We start from the raw sequence: 24314 nt of genomic DNA on the forward strand, positions 1-24314 counted from the left end.
CAGCTTACTACACAACATACGTACACTTAGTATTACTTTCTTAGCTACAGTATACACATCTCCCTGGCATATTACATCATTTATGCAGCAGCATACAAGACATTTATGGACTCACCTTATTGTGCTGTGCTCACTTGAACAGGAAGGTGGCACAGCGGTCCTTCGTGGGCAAATTTTGTCATCAAATTCTGGTATTCTCTGGATTTATGGTGCTTTCAAGACAACTGGAAACTCAAAAAAAAAAAAAACAAGGTTGAATCATGATGACATCAGTGATCTTCAGGTCGTAGCTCTAGAAAGAGGCCCGAGTTCCTGACCTACAATTCCGAGTTTAGGCCATTGCTTTGCAATGCTTACAGTCAGCCACTGATTCCTTCCAAACCACTCATTGTTGAATTTGCGATTTCCAACTTGTTGTGTAATATTTATGTTTAATGGCCGATGAGCACCGATATGTTGTGTCTATAATTTCTCTTCATTATTTCTCTTCATATGACAAGGATTAAAAAGAATTTGCCAGTAGATTGTCAACTTGATTCATGATGATGACTGCTAAGATTTTGAAAGTATGATGTTGACATGATCAGTCCATGGATGGGTACTTCTAATGTAACTCTATGGAGCTCTACCCTTAGATTTGGAGGTGACAAAGTGTCCCCATGAGTGACAGAACAGTGAGCCAATCACGGTGCAACTAGAGAACATTACCAACCCCTGCGTATTTTCCACTGGCTGCCCCACCACCACAGAAAGCACTGAGCTAGGCTGAAACACCTGTATTTTGGAGCTGCCTTACTCAAGAAAGCAAAAAAGAGACCATGTTTGTATGCAGCTTTATTAACTCAAATATATATATTTCTTTACATTGTTTGCAAACTGGTACGTGACACGTATTAATGTGAAAATAACATGCAATACAGGCAATTTGTGTGTATCTTGCTAAAAATGTCAGGCTCAAAACAGATGGCCGGGAAAGCTCTAACAGGGCAGACATTTTATGAACTGTCTTGTTGGAAAGGTGGCATCCTATGACGGTGCCACATTGAGAGTCATTGAGCTCTTCAGTAAGGCCATTCTACTGCCAATGTTTGTCTATGGAGATTGCATGGCTTGGTGCTCGATTGTATACACCTGTCAGCAACTGGTGTGGGGTGTCCACATACTTTTGTATATATAGTGTATCTGTGACCAACAGATGCATATCTGTTATCCCAGTGATGTGAAATCCATAGATTAGGGCAGCGTTTCTCAAACTCGGTCCTTGGGACCCCAGGGGTGCACTTTTTGGTTTTTGTCCTAACACTACACAGCTGATTCAAATGATCAAAGCTTGATGATTATTTGATTATTTGAATCAGCTGTGTAGTGCTAGGGCAAAAACCAAAACTTGCACCCCTTGGGGTCCCAAGGACCGAGTTTGGTAAACCCTCGATTAGAGCCTAATGAATTTATTTCAATTGACTGATTTCCTTATATGAACTGTAACTCAGTAAAATCTTTGAAATTGTTTCATGTTGTATTTATATTTTTTTCAACGTATATACTTTTAAATAACATTCGTAAAACGTTCTCTGAACATTATTAAAGTTTGTTGTGGTTTTTATGGAACGTTTTCTTAACTTTCTCGGAAAATTTGAGAACATGACTTTAAATAAAACCATGAGAAAACCTGTAGGAAATGTTATCAACTCAAACTTTATTTGCCACATGCACCAAATACAACAACTGTAGACTTTACCGTGAAATGCTTACAATCCCTTAACCAACAGTGCAGTTATCCTGAAATACTGAAATTCCCACAGAAGAACGTTGTTTCTTAACGTTTTCTGAACTATTTGAGAACATTCCCAATGTCAAACCAGTTGGAGAATGTTCCTAGAACATTACTAAAATGAAATATTACCATGTTTGGACTTTTAGAAAACATTCTGTTAAAGTAATGAAATACCAAGAAAATAACTTATTTTTTTGTCAAGTTCCTTAAATGTGCTGAGAATGTGCGAAAGCCAAGCAACTATCCTGCACCATTCACAGAAAGTTGTGGGAAGGTTGTATGCACGACCTCACCAAGCTCTAAGAAACATATGGTTCTCAGAACGTTATGTGCTAGCTGGGCAGCCAGCTGAGATTGGAATGATTGGTGTTAACTCCTGGACAGTAGCACAGGAGCCATATTAATGTACTTGTATATCTGAAATGACAGCTAAATGATAAATGTACTGTAAGAGACCAAGTATGGATGTAAATGTATTCGTCCAAGATCACCCCTCATGTGGGCCTCCAACAAGTCACAGGCTCACTTGAATATGACCGAATGTGGAATGCATTGTTGCAATGGCCAAGAGTCGCATGCTCTCCTGCCTCGGCATGGTGTTCTCTTCAGAGTCAGATAACATCAGCAAGCGTGACCCACCATGAATTCAACATTCAGAGAAATGGGAGTGTAAGATCTGAGAAACTGTGCCCGCTGGCATCACATAGTCACAGTGACTCACACAACACTGACGAATAATAACTTTACCAGCTACAGTAGAAACTTTCACCCAACTAGCAAGACTGACACCAATGACACATTCATGATTTACACAACATTGGGGAAATGGGAATCCTTGTGTGTGTGTATGAGTGACCCATAAAAAATATATGTGCAAATACACTACAACATCACGTGCAGTAGGCCTACTCAATTACAAGCATAACACACAACACACATTGAAGCACATCATGCATCATTGTTTCAAACAGTAACATATACACAGTCTTTAAGTAAATTTGGCCAAATAATTGTATGGAATTACAGAGCCATATCCTGACTACTTATTGCATGTCACTGTCCTGAGCAGACCAAATCCTGTGTCACAGCTCTGTTTTAGTTATCTTTCCTACAAAATGTGACTTTCAGGGTAAGGGAAAATCGAATCAGCTGTCCAATTTTCTCCTCATGAAGGACTGTCAAAAGCCCTCTAGCTCTATCCCTCTCTTTCTTCTCTCTCTCTCTCTCTCTCTCTCTCTCTCTCTCTCTCTCTCTTTCTGTGTTGGACCTCTCCCGCCATCATTCCACAAGGGCCCTTTTTGTGTGGAGGATCATCAGACTCATGGTTTAGAGCTACGGATCGCAGGCCAGTGTTCAGGAGGAGGACAGAAAAGAGGAGTGCCGTGAACGCTAAAACCACACAACCCTGTTTGTTGACTAAGCAGGTGGGCACAGGAACCATGGAAAACGGCAAGTCAGATGGTAAATTCTGCTTCTATAACCAAGATGTCACCTACGGTACAGGTATCACCAATATGGTTGATGGTTCTGTTTTCTGATTTGGCGGTAGTCACAAAGTTCAGAGAGAGGCTACAGTAAAACACTGTTGTTGAGAAATATCTTTGGTGTGCTGTGAGTCACAATGATTGTTGTATGTCTTTTGAACTAGTTACTTGGCCAAATTAACAGTTTTTATGAAACAAGTTGTTGATGGACAATTATTGCAACAGTTGGTACCATATGGTTCTCAGAACATGCTAGCTGGGTACTGACTCTTAAGTATGATACAACCATTGGAATTACTTTTACTTGTACATTGGTTGTCATGAATTTTTATCTACAGTGTTCTTCTTTCACGAGCTTTGCAGTATTACTGCTCAGAATATGTCATTCCAGCACAAGCTCAAATGCATAATGCATGACAAGCAGACATTTAAAGTGACCTTCACGATGCTGCTCGTAGTTTGGACGTTTGGTATTTGAACAGAAACAGACTCTTAATACAGTAGGGTATTTCCATTATGGCACAACTGTTTGATTGTCTGATGACACAGAGCCTTTTCTACCTTACCATTTCATGTAGAATTTCAATGTTCGGGTAACTTGTAGTGGTTTTACTGTTACTTGATTTACTGTGCATAGGCTGCATAGAGACGTTGTGTTGAACATCCCACATGACCATATGATTTACTGTGCATAGGCTGCATAGAGAGACGTTGTGTTGAACATCCCACATGACCATATGATTTACTGTGCATAGGCTGCATAGAGAGACGTTGTGTTGAAAATCCCACGTGACCATATGATTTACTGTGCATAGGCTGCATAGAGACGTTGTGTTGAAAATCCCACACGACTACATTATTTGCCTCATATGTATCCCCAAAGAATGGTTTGTGTCTGAGTAACTGAGGATGATCTCCATAGTGATGTGTGAGTGATAGGGAGCTACTGTAAGTCCATAACGATGTGTGATTACCTGATGTTCTTGACTCCTAGAACAAGACCAGGAAATGGAGGAGGCCAACCTGGAGATTGCTCAGGTAACCCGCTCTATAGTCACCCCCCTTGCAAGAAACACTGCTGCCTATGAAGAGTATGTAGGATCAACACTACATTGTATTGTTTGTATATGGGTGTATTTAACATTTGTGTGACTGTCCTTGTCTATCAGTATTTTGTTACTTGTTATGTTTTGTGTTTTCTGTGGACCCCAGGAAGAGTAGCTGCTGCTTCTGCAAAAGCTAATGGGGATATGAATAAACACTGCCAGAGAAACGGAAATAGCTTTGACTACGGCCTGTCTCTAATCTTTATATGTACAGTACCAGTATAAGATTGGACACACCTACTCATTCAAGAGTTTTTCTTTATTTTTACTATTTTCTATATTGTAGAATAATAGTGAAGACATCAAAACTATGAAATAACACAAGTGGTATCATGTAGTAACCAAAGAAGTGTTATTTTATATTTGAGATTCATCAAATAGCGACCCTTTGCCTTGATGACAGCTTGCACACTCTTGGCATTCTCTCAACCAGCTTAATGAGGTAGTCACCTGGAATGCATTTTAATTAACAAGTATGCATTGTTAAAAGTTAATTTGTGGAATTTCTTTCCTTCTTAATGCGTTTCAGCCAATCAGTTGTGTTGTGACAAGGTAGGGGTGGTATACAGAAGATAGCCCTATTTGGTAACAGACCAAGTCCATATTATGGCAAGAACAGCTCAAATAAGCACAGAGAATTGACAGTCCATCATTACTTTAAGACATGAAGGTCAGTCAATCTGGAAAATTACTTTAAGACATGAAGGTCTTAAAGTAAGTTTCTTCAAGTGCAGTTGCAAAAACCATCAAGCACTGTGATGAAACTGTCCCTCATGAGGACTGCCACAAGAGAGGAAGCCCCAGAGTTGCTGCAGAGGATAAGTTCATTAGAGTTAACTACACCTCAGATTGCAGCCCAAATAAATGCTTCCCAACATCAACTGTTCAGAAGAGACTGTGTAAATCAGGCCTTCATGATCGAACAGCTGCAAAGAAACCACTACTAAAGGACACCAGTGAGAAGAACAGACTTGTTTAGGCCAAGAAACACGAGCAATGGATATTAGACGGTGGAAATATGTCCTTTGGTCTGATGAGTCCACAATCACCCAATCTCAACCCAATTGAGATGGTTTGAGATGACTTGGACCACATAGTGAAGGAAAAGCAACTAAAAAGTGTTCAGCACATGTGGGAACTCCTTCAAGACTGTTGGAAAATAATTCCTCATAAAGCTGGTTGAGAGAATGCCAAGAGTGTACAAAGCTGTCATCAAGGCAAAGGGTGTCTACTTTGAAGAATCTAAAATATATTTTGATTTGTTTAACACTTTTTTGGTTACTACATGATTCCATATGTGTCATTTCATAGTTTTGATGTCTACACTATTATTCTACAATGTAGAAAATAGTAAAAATAAAGAAAAACCCTTGAATGACTAGGTGTGTCCAAAATGTTTACTGGTACTACATATCAATGGACTAGTATACAGTATTTTCTAACACCGTGCTACATAGATGTCAAATATCGTAACAGTACTGGACAGCTGTGAAGTACAATACAATACACTGACAGTGTTGCATTGCTATTAGGTACAGTTGAAGTCGGAAGTTTACATACACCTTAGCTAAATACATTTAAACTCAGTTTTTCACAATTCCTGACATTTAATCCTAGTAAAAATTCCCTGTCTTAGGTAAGTTAGGATCACCACTTTATTTTAAGAATGTGAAATGTTAGAATAATAGTAGAGAGAATTATTTATTTCAGCTTTTATTTCTTTCATCACGTTCCCAGTGGATCAGAAGTGTACATACACTCAATTAGTATTTGGTAGCATTGCCTTTAAATTGTTTAATTTGGGTCAAATGTTTCAGGTAGCCTTCCACAAGCTTCCCACAATAAGTTGGGTGAATTTTGGCCCATTCCTCCTGACAGAGCTGGTGTAACTGAGTCATGTTTATAGGCCTCCTTGCTCGCACACACTTTTTCAGTTCTGCCCACAAATTTTCTATAGGATTGAGGTCAGGGCTTTGTGATGGCCACTCCAATACCTTGACTTCGTTGTCCTTAAGCCATTTTGCCACAACTTTGGAAGTATGCTTGGGGTCATTTGGAAGACCCATTTGCGAATTAGCTTTAACTTCCTGACTGATGTCTTGAGATGTTGCTTCAATATATCCACATAATTTTCCTTCCTCATGATGCCATCTTTTTTGTGAAGTGTACCAGTCCCTCCTGCAGCAAAGCACCCCCACAACATGATGCTGCCACCCCCGTGCTTCACGGTTGGGATGGTGTTCTTCTGCTTGCAAGCCTCACCCTTTTTCCTCCAAACATAACGATGGTCATTATGGCCAAACAGTTCTATTTTCGTTTCATCAGATCAGAGGACATTTCTCCAAAAAGTACGATCTTTGTCTCCATGTACAGTTGCAAACCGTAGTCTGGCTTTTTTATGGCTGTTTAGTAGCAGTGGCTTCTTTCTTGCTGAGCGGCCTTTCAGGTTCTGTCGATATAGGCCTCGTTTTACTGTGGATATAGATACTTTTGTACCTGTTTCCTCCAGCATCTTCCCAAGGTCCTTTGCTGTTGTTCTGGGATTGATTTGAACTTTTCGCACCAAAGTACGTTCATCTCTAGGAGACAGAACCCGTCTCCTTCCTGAGCGGTATGACGGCTGCGTGGTCCAATGGTGTTTATACTTGCGTACTATTGTTTATACAGATGAACGTGGTACCTTCAGGCGTTTGGAAATTGCTCCCAAGGATGAACCAGACTTGTGGAGGTCTACAGTGTTTTTTTCTGAGGTCTTGCCTGATTTCTGATTTATTTTCCCATGATGTCAAGCAAAGAGACACTGAGTTTGAAGGTAGGCCTTGAAATACATCCACAGGTACACCTCCAATTGACTCAAATGACGTCAATTAGCCTATGAAAAGATTCTAAAGCCATGACATCATTTTCTGGAATTTTCTAAGCTGTTTAAAGGCACAGTCAACTTAGTGTATGTAAACTTCTGACCCACTGGAATTGTGATACAGTGAATTATAAGTGAAATAATCTGTCCGTAAACAATTGTTGGAAAAATTAATGGTGTCATGCACAAAGTAGATGTCCTAACCGACTTGTCAAAACTATAGTTTGTTAACAAGAAATGTGTGGAGTGGTTGAAAAACGAGTTGTAATGACTCCAACCTAAGTGTATGTAAACTTCTGACTTCAACTGTATGTGTTATGTATGTACTGCTACGCAGTCTAAAGTAGTGAGCAGAGACAAGGTATTGTACACTAATAAGATCTGTACATCTGTAAAGAAGGGCAGCAGCCGTATTGAATCTGCAGCCTGATGACTTTCACATGATTGGGAGTAGATGAGAGGAAAGGAGAGTAGAGGAGAGTAGAGGAGAGGAGAGTAGATGAGAGGGGTGAAGGGGAGAGGAGGAGAGGAGTGAAGAGGAGATGAGAGGAGAATAGATGAGTGGAGAGGAGAGGAGAGAGGAGGAGAAGAAAGTAGATGAGAGGAAAGAAGAGGAGTGAAGAGGAGAGGAAAGAAAAGAAAAGGAGAGGAGAGTAGAGGAGAGGCGCAAAGGGGGAGGAGTGAAGAGGAGTAAAGTGGAGAGGAGAGAAGAGGAGAGAGGACGGAAGGAGAGGAGCTGAGAGGGGCAGGCAGCAGCCTGAATCCCTGTCTGTTCACATGAGCTGATTCACTTATCTCTGCAGACTAAATTTAATTAATCTCCACAGCCTAAGAACGGCCGCTACACTAGAGACAGAAAAAAGCTTTCCTCTAACGGGAGAGCAAAAAGGAGAAATTGGGACACTCTCCAAACAACAACAGCAATAATGAAGATAAAGAGAATAATGTGACTCAGTGGAGAGCCTTGTTGGAAACAAACCCTGTGCCAAAATGAGCTGTGACCTCGCTGACCTCTGAAAGGGTAACTGCTGGGCCACACATGGCTACAGTGAGATTCACAGACAGTACACTTCAGGACAGGAAGCTGCTGGTGAGGACTGCATGGGGAGAGCAGCGATCTCCAAGATGTTCAAATTACACAGAAATGTTCAATAGGCTCCCCGTCAGTCTCCGTTAACTCTCAACTCCCGTTTCTATTCTCCTTTTCTGTCTTGGTCCTCTGACATCTTATACCCCAGCACTCTCACCTTCACCCATCTTTTTTTCTCTCCTTTCCCCATCTTCCTTCTCTCATCCTTCCTTTTCCCCTCTACTCTTTTCCTTGTCAAAACAGCTGCTCATTTCTCCAAGTAATTTATTCACCCCCACATAAAGAACCAATGTAGTTACAGTGTGTTCTGAACATTCTGGAGACATTAGTAAGGTCACAAACAACCATCGATGTAGTAACTGTTGTTACATCCTAACCCCTAACCTCTGACCTGGTGTTCCAGCTGCAGGCCTTGGTGGTGGAGCTGCGTACGGGGCTGCAGGGAGTGTTACAGGACGTGTCTGCGCTGCAGCAGAGGGACAGAGGTCTGGAGGAGAGGGCTCAGGGCCAGCAGAGCGACGTGGATGACAGGATCATGGGAATCAGGAACTCCCTCAACACATTTAAGGTACCCCACTTCCCACATGACTTGAACAAACCTCATTGATATCTGATACCAAATATGTGCCTTTTAGTCATTCTTCTCATACTATCAAATCAAATTTTATTGGTCACAAACATATTTAGCATATTTTATTGCGGGTGGGGTGAAACGCTTGTAAAGTGGACTACGGTGGACTATAGTAAAAAAAAGTGGACTACAGTCAAACCAGTAACAGTCTCTAGCAATTCTAGCAGGATGCCTAATTATTACAGTATGTTACTCTGTGGCACATGTATTGTGAACGTAGCTAGATATCGTAGTGATGGGATTGTGCTGTATGTCGTGGTTGTGTTCAGGAGGACCTGAGCGGTGCTCTATCCCAGATCAAAGAGGTTACCAGCAGACAGAAAGAGCTACAGAAAGGCCTGGAGCTCCTCCAATCAGAGACCGGCAGAGAGATCCTGTCCGTTCAACAGAGGTACGTGACACTGACACATGTTGCATGCATGAACATTCACAGACACACATTGCATCATCACCTGACGTGAACTCACCACTCTCTGTTGCTTCCCCTTGGTTTTGTCAGGAAAAGCTCCAAAGGGGACTGCATTGGGGAGGGCCATGGGTGTCTCTCCAACCAGACAGAGCTCAATGTCATCCAGCATTACTTTGCCAGCCTGCCCAGCGGCTCTCCACAGATGAGCACAGCCTCCACACAGAGTGAGTTATGGCTCTGAGGGACAGACATTCATAACCGGTCCTGTATGTGTCATTGATTGTACTGACGAGCTGTTCCTTAAAGACCTGTTTATGAAAGTCATTGAACGTACTTGCCTCAGCTGACTCAAATACCTGGGGGCTATATAGGGATGTTTACAGCACATGAAAGACAGTGGAATTGAATGGCAAATGCTTGTGTTTGCTCCATGTGTGTACTGTGTGGTGCAGCCTCTAACTCAGAGCAGGACGCAGCCAGTGGCCAGCCCCAGAGAGGTCAGTCTAAGTCTCCAGTGTGGCGAGAAAGGAAAGAGAGCCGAGACGACACGGATGCACAGAGCGTCCCAGAGAACAGTGAGTGACATCACCGCTGACGTTACACACGTCAGTGACTTATTCCCTTGTTACATTAGGGAGCCCTACGTTAAATTATTTAGCAGTCAATAGACAAATTCCCATTTAATACTGTAGGTCACAGCGGTGTAAAAAGTATGTCAGTGTGGTGCTTCTTTTTCACTTTGTGTGTGTGTTTGTGCGTGACTGTGTGTGTGTGTGTGTGTGTGTGTGTGTGTGTGTGTGTGTGTGTGTGTGTGTGTGTTTGTGTGTCAGGTAAGAGGCAGGTTGCTGCCCTGGAGCTGTTGGAGTCAGAAAGGGTCTATGTGTCATACCTATCTCTGCTGCTGAAAGCCAACATCACCTTCAACAGCTCAGAGGCCCTCCACACCAAAGACAAACGGTACTGTACCACTGATGGGTATTATTTACACATTTTACATAAGATCTAGTAGCAACACAGTGTCTGAACTGTTTTGTTCAAGTTCAAAACAGCAGAGCCAGCAGACCGGTTTTACATATGTTCGAGCTTCATAAGAGGCAATTAAGCTTAACCTCTTGTTAATCTAACTGCACTGTCCAATTTACAGTAGCTATTACAGTGAAAGAATACCATGCTATTGTTTGAGGAGAGTGCACAGATATGAACTAGAAAATGTAGCAATAAACCAATTAGGCACATTTGGGCAGACTTGATACAACATTTTGAACAGAAATACAATGGTTCATTGGATCAGTCTGAATCTAAATTGCGTCTAAACTGGAATAATACATTGTGGCCTTTCTCTTGCATTTCAAAGATGATGTATCTTTGTATTGTCTTTAACCAGATCTAATGTGTTATATTCTCCTACATTAATTTCACATTTCCACAAACTTCAAAGTGTTTCCTTTCAAATGGTATTAAGAATATGCATATCCTTACTTCAGGTCCTGAGCTACAGGCAGTTAGATTTGGGTATGTCATTTTAGGTGAAAATTTAAAAAAAGCATCCGATCCTTAAGAGGTTTTAATAGTGCACTATGAATTCATATTTTGGGGTTAGGGTTTAATAGTGCACTATGACTCATGAAAGCAGAGGAAGTTATAACTGTTTTCTCAACATTGACCTTGGTTCGGTTCATAAATATAACAAAGACTACCCTCGTCTTTGGCACACTGACATGCACTCATTGACACAGGGGCTTAAACAGGAGATACCGATCTAATTACAGTCAGAAGGAGGACATTATAAAAGAGCGAGGAAAGGAAATTAATCTATTGAATAACGCAGCCATTCAGGCAAGCAGAGGCTTTTTAAAGGACTCCACAGAGATCTGACTTAATGAAATCCCTGTTTATCTGGAGTTCACAGAGACATCTGAGCACTACATTTTCAACTTTCAGAGAGGAGCTCTCCCCTAGTTACTTATACTAAACTTTTTCCCTTTCCCTCATTAATAACCTCTGACCTTTGGAGTGTGTCTCTTCATCTGGATAATCTCAATTAACACTAATAAGAGCAATGAGTCATAACGATTTTTTTGTGTGAAATTGTTGTATTTCTGCTTACTGATGTGTGTAAGTTCATGTATTTGTTTGTAAGTATTGGGGGACAAGTGTCCGGTGGCAGAACAGTTGATCATATGTGTTCTAAGGTAGGGAGTCTGTCGCTCACAGTTCAACCATGAATACAACAAAATATAAATGACTGCTACTATTAGCATGCTATGACTGTTACTAACACTGCTATTACAACAAAAACATTGGTCCATTTACCTCAGTAATCTGTCTACTAACACCATAATGTTTGAATGCATCTTTCAATTCCATAATTTCAACTCTGTCCTCTCCTTTGTCTCTTTGTGTAGTTATCCACATCTTTTCCCCTCTCTTTCATCCATCCATTCTCATTCTCCAGTTCTGTTTGTGCCTGTCAACCACCACCACTACCTGGACTGTGTGTATTTCCACTATGTTTTCCCACCTCAATGTTCGCCTCTCTCCTTCTCAACACTCTCTCCATTACCATAGAATATAATTGGCCTCCTGTATTTTAAACCGCTCCCTAGATGGCTATATGTTGCTCTGTTCTGTACCGCTCTCCTCGCAGTGTAATGTGATGTGTGTTATATCGATCTCATCTTTCTCTATCCAGGCCGTTCCCCAGTTCTCTACGCTTCCTCATCCAGCAACACCTGGAGCTTCTCCACACCCTGCAGGAGAGGGTCCTCAAGTGCCAGTGGCAGGGCATCATGGGAGATGTATTCATGAGGCTCACCAGCAAAGAGGTACAAACCTTTCACAGACACAAATGACCCATGAAGTCATGGCTAGGGGCCCTGAGTTTTTCTAACCTGATCCGGAGAAACTCAGGGCTCTAGTTATGGTGTCACAGGCTGCCTGCAAACTACATAACCCCTAACATAACCCCTCATATAACTACATAACCCCTAACATAACTACACAACCCCTAACATAACTACACAACCCCTCACATAACTACATAACCCCTAACATACAGTATCTTGCCTATTAGGTGATAATTGTATTAGGACCAATGTGTGTTTAAGTGGGTGGGACTGATTGAAAGAGGGAAATGAGTTAAATGGTTGGATTAGGAGTTAGTGGCCCCAGATGAGACTCTCCAGGGGGAAGGCTGTGACTCACTGCCTCTTCTCACCAGTCACAGTGTCACATGTGGAGCACTTCAAATGAATCACAAGACCACATGTGATACTCAGAAGAGATGTGGGGATTGGGGGGGATATATTGTATTGCTCTGTTTATGTCCCTGGTCATTTCTCTGCCTGTCTAGACTCTAGACTATGACACTATCTACTGAGTTTCAATGACTGTCTGTCTAACTGTCTGTCTGTCTGTCTGTCTGTCTGTCTGTAATTCTCCATCTTGCCGGTCTTCTACAGAGTGATTTCCTGGACTTCTACGTGTCGTATCTTAAGGAGCTACCTGAATGTCTGTCTGTGGTCAGCATGTTGACCACCACCTCACTAAAAGCAGCCGGCCTGTTTGAGGTAAACTAGGAACACTGAACAACCAGGCAGTGTTGACCACAACCACCGCACAGAGCTACCCGCACAGAGCTACCCGCACAGAGCTACCCGCACAGAGCTACCCGCACTGAGCTACCCGCACTGAGCTACCCGCACTGAGCTACCAACATAGTCACAATAGTGCAGTTATCCAGAAGGAAAGGGTTACTTCAGGAAATTGTTGAGTAAATCTCTTTCAATTAACAAAGAACACATGACAAGTAGACCGGAGTGAAGTTTATTATGACTTAGTTTTATGACATTATACTCACACAGCCTTTATTACAGGATAACCTTTCCGGACAATTGATTTCACATGATTTCTGTGGAGACTTAAGTCACCTGACTGTCTCTTCTCTGATTGACTGTCTGATGTTCCAGGGTGACATCATGGGGGACGAGACACAACCCTCTCTCCACACTCTGCTCCTCCAGCCAGTACAGAGGATCCCTGAGTACCTTCTGCTGCTGCAGGTTAGGCTCTCTCCCCTCCATGACACTCTGATACATACATCCAGTACACCACCAACCCAACATAGGTATTTAGAAAAGAGCGGACTTCACCATCAGAGTATCTTAAATCAGAGTGGTGATAATGTCTTGTGGGCAGACCACGTAAACTGAAATGGTACCGTAGATCTGTCTTTATACTATTGGGCACCGATAGCTAACGAGCAGCAACAGTTCTGGTGCTTAGGTTTTTCGTCACTGGTTATTTAGACAAATCACGATTTTACAGGAGTTAGCATTCAGCCCATAGACTTGTAAAGAGAGAGGGTGGTGGTCCTCGTTCCAGTTCTACTTCTCATTCTAGCAGCTCTTCATATCGTCTCTTAACATGCATGGACCCAGAACTTCATCAAACATCTCACCAATTAAGCAAGACTTTAGTTCTGGGTTAGCTGAGATTAGAGCAGTGACTGCATGAACTGGTTAGTGCTTGGTTCACATGAGTCCGTAGCATCCCTGTGTGGTCTGGTTTGGTTTCAGACCCTGTTGAAGCAGACGGACGCAGAGCACCCTGACTACTACCTGCTGCTGCTGTGCATCCAGCAGTTCAGTGCCTTCACCGCCCAGTACGCCCACCTACTGCAGCACAACCAAGAGCTGCTCCTGCACAACCGCAAGGAGCTCAAGAGGTCAGCTTCTGATCCAGGCTCAGATTTTGTGTTTTGGTAAGCGTGTGCACATGGGGAACAGGATTCAGATGAACTGGTCTGAGGACAGTGAACTGTGATGGTATATTTCAGACATTCTGCTGTGAATGTGACCATATAAAGAAGAAGAAGCTCCTTGCGGGGCTAAATATAGTTCCTTTCTTGTTGCAGGTCAACTATGAAGCAGTTCTTCAAAAACGTGGACTGTGGTAACGTTATGCAAGCCAATGAGATGGGCTCTCCTTACCCCAGCAGCAATGCAATACTGTAAGTTATGTTCTGACTACACTCAGACATTCATATTATCAGTCAGTCCTCCATGCATTTCTTCATGCACTAACTCCGTCTGTCCCACTGACAGTCTCCCCCTCTCCCCTCACAGAGAGCATGCCAACCAGGTGAAATGCAGCAAGCAGAGGCTCCTGGAGCAGATCCAGTCTAGACGCTTTCAGGACTGGGAGAGCGAGGCCCACCACTCCGACTCTGCCATCCCGTTTTTCTCCCCTGACACCGACCCTCGCCTCAAACCCCCAGGCCTGCAGAGCATCCCTGAGATGGGGTCATCAGAGCGGCTGCCCGGCAAACGGCTGCCCCCAGGCTCAGCCATGGCCAATGCCCTGGGGGAGTTCCTTCTCCCTGGGGATGCCCCGGGCTTGGAAGGGCTGTATGAGGACACAAACTCCTCTCTTCACAACATGTCCATGTTTGACCAATGCTCCAGCACTTCCTCTGACTCTAGCATCGACATTGCCTTTGTGCGCTACCCCAAGAGCCACCAGGCCATCCGTGAGGTCTACAACAGCGGGGGCAGCCGGGAGAGTGGGTACAAGCAGCTGCCTGGTCGGGGGTGCGTGTCTCCAGAAGAGGCCGGAATGATGAGAGTTCACCACCACCGCCCCCTGCAGGCCGATCAGCGTAAGAGCAAGTCCCTGAACGGGTTGCAGCTGGACAGCACTGTGAGTGGGGATAGTGGCCCCGGACATCTCTCTGACCACCTAAGGGGCAACGGGGCCCAACAACACGCCAAGCTGGAGAGGCAGTCCAGTAATAAATATCACCCACGCAGCAGCAAGGGCCAGAGCAGCAACAACAGCCCCATCAGCCCCCCGCAGCACAGAGCAGAGCCAGAGAGACAGATAGCAGCCACTGAAGAGGAGCTACATAACCACCACAACAAGGTGCGCATCAGGAAGTGGATGAAGGCCACAGTTATCAAGCAATGAGGTTGAGTTTATGAGGAGCCCTAAGGTTGTTTATTTTTGTAGATGGAAGAGGGCTGATCAGCCATAGACTTGAATGTGAGAGTACTATGGCCTGCTGGGAGGTTTGAGTGTTTCAGTTTGGGGGCCATTTGTGACTATGTGATATTATTACAGACCACTGAGTGTATTTACAACAAATGTTACTCCTTTACGTAGGACTCTGGGAGCCTACCCTGGGGGGAGGAGCCAAGATGGAAGGCTGAGGGGAATAACCACACCCCCTTCAGTGAGAGGAGCCGGAAACAGGAGAAGGGAGGATTCAGGAGCTCCTTCAAGAAGCTCTTCAAGAAAAAGTAATATATGCTGGAAATGCTGACCAAAAACAGAACATTATTGGCAGTATCAAATTCAGAAAGCCAACATCATCCTACACTTTATTTGACAATGTCAGTAGCAAAAAAAAAAAACAACTAACAGCAAATCGTCCACTCACCACTAAACAAATTTCCATTTGGTGTTTACGTAGAAACATTTATTTGTATGCCACAAATAAGGTTTGAAAGCTTTAATGTAATTTTTCAAGTTTCGAGACAATGTTCGTCTGACAGGTCGTGCTGTGAACATCTCTTCTCTTGTATCAAGGGAACTTTACAGCACCATTCATTTACAGGAGCTAGGAATAAACAATGCTTGTCAAATACATGCTGGAATTACTCCAGTAATGCTTTACGGTGTATCCAGTAGCAGTGCAGTAACCTCATATATACTGTGTCCTCTAGGTCGGGGGGAGGAGAGAAAGACAAGGATAAAGATAAGACAGAATGCCAGAACTCCAGTGAGCAAGAGGCAGGCAATACCCCAGGAGTCGCCCACCTAGGCATCGACCGTGGGACTGCTGTGTGAAGTGTGACTAGAACCGCACTACAAATTAACAGTGGTCTGAGAAAGGCTTCAAATAGGTGCCTTGATAACGCCCACACACTTCTAAGCAACATGATAGGCTATATAGACACACATACACTGCAATACAATATGAAACATGCTGGAAGACCAAATCAGACTGACCTACTCCTTTCTTATTTAATTACTGTAAAAATACTGTATAGGTTAAGTATTTGTTTTTGAATTAGTACTAGTTTTCCATTTTAGAGGTCTCCTTAATATCCACGGAGAAAATATATTTTGCATAATACTGTATACTCATGAACTGCAATAATGTAGGTAAAGATCTATAATTCGCCATCAAGATGATTGGAATAAATATCTCCCCCTCAAGCCAAAATAAAATGTTGATTTTTAATGTGAAGTTATTTTTTGAATTTTAATAAATGAAATTGTGACAAGACAAATCAAACAAAATAAGAAAAGTCCACGTTGTAATCAATATTCGCTGTACCACATGTTAACCAACCAATAATATATTTCTGAAAAACTCACAAATCATATTGCCTGCTTAGCAATTACTTCCCTTTGAAAAATATTTGTACTTCTGTACAATGCTTACAACCATAAATTGTGAAACAGATTCAACATTATCATAATATTTCATAGTTTCATAAATCTGTTACACATTTGAAACAAAATATAGGCAATTATACAGTATGTAAAACCAACCGATTTTATTTTACAGTATATACATGTAATAATGTGCATTGCAATATGAAAATGGTAATGCAGCAGAAAGGAAGAACTATTTTGTCCATAATCATTACACATGTTTACTGTGTAAATTAAAACCAACATGAATTTTGTAGTGTTTTGACTTTTTTCCTTCTACACAACTCGTTTCCTTTTGTTCTAACACGAGGTAGAGATACCCAACAAATTTTGGCCATAAATTGAGAACACATTTTGGCATTACATAAAAACATGTAACATTCATATTTGTTTAACATCGTCACTGAGCCCTACAGTAAGGAATGTTTAGTTCTGGCCATTTGACTATAGTGTATATGATCGATATTGACATTGAGAATTACAACATGATGAAACTGGTGATTAAAACAACAGCACCGCTGGAGCCTGTTTTGGTATTTCACCTTTGACATTTCACCCTCCACTATCTCAAAGTATTTCAAAAAAAGTTCAGTGAGTGTTCTAGAATAACTTGACTTATCTATTGTAACCCCTGTGTCACAGCTTGTGAGAACATATGTATGTTTACTTTAAGTTTACACACACACATACAGTTACATACAACGTCACGTTTCTTTTTTTGTTTTTTTTAAATATCTTTTTGTGCAAATTTTAACACCAGTGATTCCACAGTATTAAAAAAGCATACAACTAAGCTGGGAAGTAAGCCTGCAATTAAAACAGTTTGAAATGAATGTTCACCTCATAGAGTTAGAAGTGGAAGCTAAGAATGAAACTGTAGATCTCCCATCAGACATTTCTCAAAGCAAACCAGAAAGGAAGTTCCCACATTTGGGCTGACGATGCGTGCAGAATGACATTGCCAGTATAGTGGTACTTCCTTGTTGCTCAAACTTAGCCAAACCTCAGAGAGGGGGCTTCAAATCCTGTCCCTGGTCACATGATCAAAAAACAGGAAGTCCTTTTTAGTGCTGAAACTGTCACCCCCCCCCTCCGCACCACTCACCACCCCTTAAAATCTTTATATTCTCCATAACTGTACAGAATACCTATGCACACGTATCTACATGACCAGTCTTTAGTGTACAACCCCAGAGTAGCCAGGGTACCTTTCTGCAAAAAAATACTACATTTATATTTACAACGATTAAATACAGGTCAATTAAGCACTTGTGTGGTGTGAGCTGAGATGCTAGCAGTGGTTGAAATCATATAGAAGTCATCCAGGTGTTTGTTACCTGCCACAATAAATAAAGGTGTAAAAGGCAAGTTGGAAGCGGACCCTTGAAGGATCTGTCTTCTGTGAAGCTAAAGCAGTAGTGTCTGTCTGTCTATAGTGTGTCTATAGTGTGTCTATAGTCTGGCTGTCTATAGTCTGGCTGTGTCTGCCTGGCTGTGTCTGCCTGGCTGTGTCTGCCTGGCTGTGTCTGCCTGGCTGTGTCTGCCTGGCTGTGTCTGCCTAGAGTTTGTCTGTCTGTCTATAGTGTGTCTGTCTATAGTGTGTATAGTGTGTCTATAGTCTTCCTGTCTATAGTGTGTCTGTCTATAGTGTGTCTGTCTATAGTGTGTCTGTCTATAGTGTGTATAGTGTGTCTATAGTCTTCCTGTCTATAGTGTGTCTGTCTATAGTGTGTCTGTCTGTCTATAGTGTGTCTAGTGTGTCTATAGTCTGTCTGTCTGCCCGTCTATAGTCTGCCTATAGTCTGTCTGTCTGCCCGTCTATAGTCTGTCTATAGTGTGTCTGTCTATAGTGTGTCTGTCTATAGTGTGTCTGTCTATAGTGTGTCTGTCTGTCTGTCTGTCTGTCTATCTACCGTGTCTCTAGCATCTGTCTGTCTACCGCGTCTGTCTCTAGCGTTTGTCTGTCTGTCTGTCTCTAGCATCTGTCTGTGCATCTGTCTCTAGGTCTGTCTGTGCATCTGTCTCTAGGTCTGTCTGTGCATCTGTCTCTACCATCTGTCTCTAGGTCTGTCTCTGTCTGTCTGTCTCTAGCATCTATCTGTCTCTAGGTCTGTCTCTGTCTGTCTCTAGCGTCTATCTGTAGCGTCTGTCTGTCTGTGCATCTGTCTCTAGGTCTGTCTCTGTCTGTCTGTGCATCTGTCTCTGTCTATCTGTAGCGTCTGTCTGTCTCTAGCGTCTGTCTGTCTCTAGCGTCTGTCTGTCTCTAGCGTCTGTCTGTCTCTAGGTCTGTCTGTCTCTAGCGTCTGTCTGTCTCTAGCGTCTGTCTGTGCATCTGTCTCTAGCGTCTGTCTGTGCATCTGTCTCTAGGTCTGTCTGTGCATCTGTCTCTAGGTCTGTCTGTGCATCTGTCTCTGTCTGTCTGTCTGTGCATCTGTCTCTAGGTCTGTCTGTGCATCTGTCTCTAGGTCTGTCTGTGCATCTGTCTCTAGGTCTGTCTGTGCATCTGTCTCTAGGTCTGTCTGTGCATCTGTCTCTAGGTCTGTCTGTGCATCTGTCTCTAGGTCTGTCTGTGCATCTGTCTCTAGCGTCTGTCTGTGCATCTGTCTCTAGGTCTGTCTGTGCATCTGTCCCTAGGTCTGTCTGTGCATCTGTCTCTAGGTCTGTCTGTGCATCTGTCTCTAGCGTCTGTCTGTGCATCTGTCTCTAGCGTCTGTCTGTGCATCTGTCTCTAGGTCTGTCTGTGCATCTGTCTCTAGGTCTGTCTGTGCATCTGTCTCTAGGTCTGTCTGTGCATCTGTCTCTAGCGTCTGTCTGTGCATCTGTCTCTAGCGTCTGTCTGTGCATCTGTCTCTAGGTCTGTCTGTGCATCTGTCTCTAGGTCTGTCTGTGCATCTGTCTCTAGGTCTGTCTGTGCATCTGTCTCTAGGTCTGTCTGTGCATCTGTCTCTAGGTCTGTCTCTAGCGTCTGTCTCTAGTGTCTGTCTGTCTCTAGCGTCTGTCTGTGCATCTGTCTCTAGGTCTGTCTCTAGCGTCTGTCTCTAGCGTCTGTCTGTCTCTAGGTCTGTCTCTAGGTCTGTCTCTAGCGTCTGTCTGTCTGTCGCTAGCGTCTGTCTGTGCATCTGTCTCTAGGTCTGTCTGTCTGTCACTAGCGTCTGTCTGTGCATCTGTCTCTAGGTCTGTCTGTGCATCTGTCTCTAGGTCTGTCTGTGCATCTGTCTCTAGGGCCTGTCTGTGCATCTGTCTCTAGGGCCTGTCTGTGCGTCTGTCTCTAGGCCTGTCTGTGCGTCTGTCTCTAGGCCTGTCTGTGCGTCTGTCTCTAGGCCTGTCTGTGCGTCTGTCTCTAGGCCTGTCTGTGCGTCTGTCTCTAGGCCTGTCTGTGCGTCTGTCTCTAGGCCTGTCTGTGCGTCTGTCTCTAGGCCTGTCTGTGCGTCTGTCTCTAGGCCTGTCTGTGCGTCTGTCTCTAGCGTCTGTGCGTCTGTCTCTAGCGTCTGTCTGTCTCTAGCGTCTGTCTGTCTCTAGCGTCTGTCTGTCTCTAGCGTCTGTCTGTCTGTAGTGGCTTGTGTTCCCAGGATGCTGTGGGGTTTGATCAGTAGCTGTTCTCGTGTCCAGCCAGGATGTAGAGGTTGCTGGGTGCTGTGGGGTTGTCTGTCGGCCTGCTTTCCAGCACCACCACTCTGAAACACAGGGGGGGGGGGGGGGGGGGGGGGGGGGCAGGTTCAGATCAGACTGACACTGTGAGAGGATATGTCCTAGAGGGGACCAGGAGGATTAAGGATGTAAGCCTTACACACAGAAAACAACTCTTTCACACCAACAGACCCCACACCCCCCAACACACACCAGATCCTACTTATAGCATAGTCAAGCCCCATAGACAAATTCCATCATGTGAAGAGGGTCAACGTGCTGTAACAAAGTAGTTACTGACCCAAGAAAACAGAAAACCAATGGGTTCAGAGATAATAGAAGCATTAGAGACACACCCACACACTCATACAGGCTGAATGAAATCAAGGGTCCCCAGAGGGGACATCCATAGATCAGAGAGTCTGTAGGCTAGGCGAGACCTGGTGTGACCCAGGGAGAAGGGAGTATACCTGGGCAGACTGGCGGCTCCCTCCTGCCCTGAACTGTCGTGCTGAGAGTTTCTTCATTCACAAAATCAAACAAGCAATTAAGAGAAGCAAGCATGCATACAACCAACAACTAACACAACCAACAACTAACACCAAAGGCTTCAGGCGTTCAGGGTTCTATACTACTGAAGCAGGTCATTTGAAAACAAACTGGGCATCATGACGACATCCATGTTAATGTTATCGCCAATGTAGAAGTGAAATATCTAAAAGAGAAATATTTCTACAAAATATCATTGCGAGTGTAAAAGTGAAAGGGGTCAAAGTATGTAAGTGTGTGTAAGTGTCAGGTAAGGTGACCTTGAGCAGCTTGGACCCTCTTACAGTACTCACCTGTCAGATCCAAGCAGTCTGAAGATCCGTGTGTTATCAGAGATCTCCTGGGTGATCTGGGGTGCAGACATACCATCTATCATTTAAGATCATATTCAAACACATACAACGGGATCATTGTTGTTGTTGTTATAAACAGGACCGGGACATGACAGGGGAAAGTCACCCTCTAGTGTACACAAACAAACCACTCCTCTCAGACAGCCACCCACCAACACGTCCTCCGCTTACCTCATTGGTCTTGAAACTCCGCCCTTGCATGCCATGCCTCCAAAACGCCAGAACGCTATCTTGGAGACACACTGCAAAGACGTGTGGATGTTACACTGACCACAAAAAGCACAGATACGAGCTGAGAAATGCTTCACATGAAAAACATTCTTAGGATATGGAATTATCTGTCTGCGTAGAGACGTACACACAGATGGAATTATCTTTCTGCGTAGAGACGTACACACAGATGGAATTATCTTTCTGCGTAGAGACGTACACACAGATGGAAATATCTGTCTTCAGCACAACAGGACCCAGTCTTTGGTTTGTTTGGGCTGGGTAGAAGTGTGAATGCCATGGTTATGGAAACGTACCTATCGCCTCGATCTGGAAGTTAAACGTCAGCTCAGCAGATAACTTCCTGCTTGACTTCAACCGTCCCTGTAGGTTCACTATCTTTATACACCCTGAGCAGAGAAAATAGTTTATGGTTTCATTTACTTATGCAGAATCTGGAATTTCTCATTTGAGAATAAAATTATTCTTTGGGTTAGTCAAGTTGTTGCCGGGAGGTAAAACTTACTGTCGAGACAAACTAATATGGTGTCCCTCTCCAACTGGGTGACGTGGATGACACACGTCTGGGGCGTATCTGAGGGGACAGAAAAACAAGTCATTAGAAACAATCATCTCCCTAATGAAGATCATCATCATCACCGTCGCTGCGACGACCATGTTCCACTGACCGGCCTCTGTGAACCAGGAGGATGTCGAGTTGGGGTTGACCGTGCCGAAGCGGACCACTTGGCTGAGCTCGGTGCCCTTGCTGACGGCCACGCAGATGAGAGGGTACTGCTGCTCCGGTACCACCAGCATCTCAAACACTTCCAGGGGACAGGGCAGGGGGAAGTCGATGTTCTACAGGAGAGACCAAAGGAGATAGATTTAGCATGCCGTTACACACCAGAAATGACATGAAAACTTTGAACTCTTAGAGACGAGCAATGTTTGCACGCTACAATCTAATAAGCTGCATGAACAGGACTGCATTAGGTTATCCAAGCCAGATAGAGTCCATTATAACCCATTAGTCATCCTCAGTCAGTCTGCCCCAGAACGACCTGAACTGGCCCAAACTCTGACTGACCTTGATGAGCATGAACTTCTGCATGGGCTCCACCCACTCCAGCAGAACCACACTGGACTGGAACGCTCCACACAGGTACTTGTGACCGCTGTATGGGTTCCTCACTGCACACAAACAAACACATTCAAGGTCTCTCACAATCAGTCTTTGACCTCTGAGCTATACTCTATCAATATGTCTTGTGCATTATTCAGAACTGTCCTCAACTTCTCTTATTTAATTGTACCGTAAGTCAAGAATGTTGATAATATATGCCATTTAGCAGACGCGTTTATCCAAAGCGACTTCTGGTAGTGTGTGCACAGATTCGTAAGGGTGATCCACCCTCCTGAGCACTCACCTACACAGCACTTTTGGCAACCTTTTGTGTCTGGAATCTTATTAGATACGGCAAACTTCCTACAAGGATCATAAGGGTCAAGAACTCAGTTTTACATGTATCTTGTTAAACACCCCAAGCTCAAACCCAAATGAATGAAAATACTTCACATATCCTACCTTGGAATCATTTTGTCCGGGAGTTTGTGTGTGGGAATGGCCATGGGTAACTTCTGCATTTGGCGGGCATGCTCGAACAGACCAGCTACGTTATGAGAGTAGAGCTGGGAGGCTTTTCCTGAAGCAATAACAAAATACGATTTTCAGCTAGACTTCTAAACCTTTAAAAGGCAATTTATGACCCCAAAAATAAATTAAAAGGTCTGCTTCCAAAACACACCTTACAGGGCAAGATTATATTTTGGGGGAAAGGGCAGACGTCATTTAAACAGAGAAATTCCTGCCTCAATTTTCCAGAGTAAAAGTTTTGAAGTGCCTCTTAAATGTGTACCTTTTTGGCAGAGAAATTTCAAAATGTCAGAGCAGCACATTACCCCTTCTACTGCAAAACCATTACTAGATACAGAACAAACAACAAAATAAGACACTATAGGTCCAAGATTGTCTTACCAGATATAGAGAGCAAGCAGTTGTTCATAACATAAAGCCAAGTGCAACGCCGGGGAAAGAGCTGGGGACAGAAGGAGATTGAGAGAGCCAATGAAGATTTGATAACAACATTCAGAATCCTCCATTGAAGAAAAAAAGCATTGTGAGCAAAATGGTACTTCAACCAGAAGAGAAAAGAACAAACCTGCTCCATTGACGTCTCGTGCAGTTCATTCAGGTTTAAAGTGTAGATCCCTTCCTCAGCACCAAATATCAAATATTGGTCTGAAACAAAGACAAAACAGAGCCAATTAATCATGTTAAAGGGATACTTCAGGATTTTGACAATGAAGCCCTTTATCTACTTTCCCAGAGTTAGATGAACTTGTGGATAAAAAACATGTCTCTGCGTGCAGCTTAAAGGAAGTTTATGCCTAGCATCAGCACAATTGCTAACTAGCGTTAGCGCAATGACTGAAGTCCATGGTAACTGCTAGCATGCTAGTAGATACTAGAGAATTCCAGTCATTGTGCTAATGTTACTTAGCATTGACTCGCAAAAGTACCTCTAACTTCCTTCATACTGGATGCAGTACCCATCTGACTCTGGGGAAGTAGATAAAGTACTTTATTGCCAAAATCCTGAAGTACCCCTTTAATCAAAATCATCATCATGGCAATGATTCATCTAATAAGTCATGACAATAAAGCTGGAAAAAGTGACACCCAAGTCACTGATAGGCTGTGTTGTTTTCCCAGTG

The 24314-nt window shown here is 43.3% G+C and overlaps 2 protein-coding genes across 12 annotated transcripts in view; one reads left to right on the forward strand and one right to left on the reverse strand.

Annotated features, from left to right (window-relative positions):
• The first annotated feature begins 3043 nt into the window (after positions 1-3043).
• On the forward strand, positions 3044-17053 carry arhgef33 (Rho guanine nucleotide exchange factor 33). Of its 4 annotated transcripts, none has more exons than XM_014154955.3 (15): positions 3044-3235; positions 4253-4296; positions 8718-8882; positions 9215-9336; positions 9445-9578; positions 9807-9929; positions 10185-10311; positions 12047-12179; positions 12816-12923; positions 13323-13415; positions 13932-14116; positions 14270-14365; positions 14460-15276; positions 15517-15653; positions 16080-17053. In XM_014154955.3, the coding sequence occupies exons 1-15, from the start codon at positions 3214-3216 to the stop codon at positions 16201-16203; spliced, it is 2430 nt and encodes an 809-aa protein (XP_014010430.1). In that variant the 5' UTR covers positions 3044-3213; the 3' UTR covers positions 16204-17053. The 4 variants fall into 4 exon arrangements, with proteins under 4 accessions (XP_014010430.1, XP_014010431.1, XP_014010432.1 ...); XM_014154956.3 differs by having other exon boundaries at positions 14481-15276; XM_014154957.3 differs by having other exon boundaries at positions 13932-14080.
• The window catches only part of LOC106577155 (mitogen-activated protein kinase kinase kinase kinase 3), a 69924-nt gene continuing 62514 nt past the window's right edge, over positions 16905-24314 (reverse strand). For 4 of the 8 annotated variants that reach the window (XM_014154958.3, XM_082964867.1, XM_082964866.1 and 1 more), the window contains 12 exons: positions 23759-23838; positions 23575-23635; positions 23125-23242; positions 22967-23025; positions 22627-22730; positions 22226-22397; positions 22063-22131; positions 21854-21946; positions 21498-21568; positions 21267-21322; positions 20895-20945; positions 16905-20471 (listed from right to left, as the gene is read on the reverse strand). In XM_014154958.3, the coding sequence (XP_014010433.2) occupies positions 20384-20471; positions 20895-20945; positions 21267-21322; positions 21498-21568; positions 21854-21946; positions 22063-22131; positions 22226-22397; positions 22627-22730; positions 22967-23025; positions 23125-23242; positions 23575-23635; positions 23759-23838 (1022 nt within the window). In that variant the 3' untranslated portion in view covers positions 16905-20383. The remainder of the gene's footprint in view (positions 20472-20894; positions 20946-21266; positions 21323-21497; positions 21569-21853; positions 21947-22062; positions 22132-22225; positions 22398-22626; positions 22731-22966; positions 23026-23124; positions 23243-23574; positions 23636-23758; positions 23839-24314) is intronic. The other 4 variants (XM_014154959.3, XM_014154964.3, XM_014154963.3 and 1 more) reach the window with 2 other exon arrangements.

The sequence above is a fragment of the Salmo salar genome, chromosome 18 (genome assembly GCF_965601325.2).
Source record: "Salmo salar chromosome 18, fSalSal1, whole genome shotgun sequence".
In the NCBI taxonomy this organism is placed as follows: Eukaryota; Metazoa; Chordata; class Actinopteri; order Salmoniformes; family Salmonidae; genus Salmo; species Salmo salar.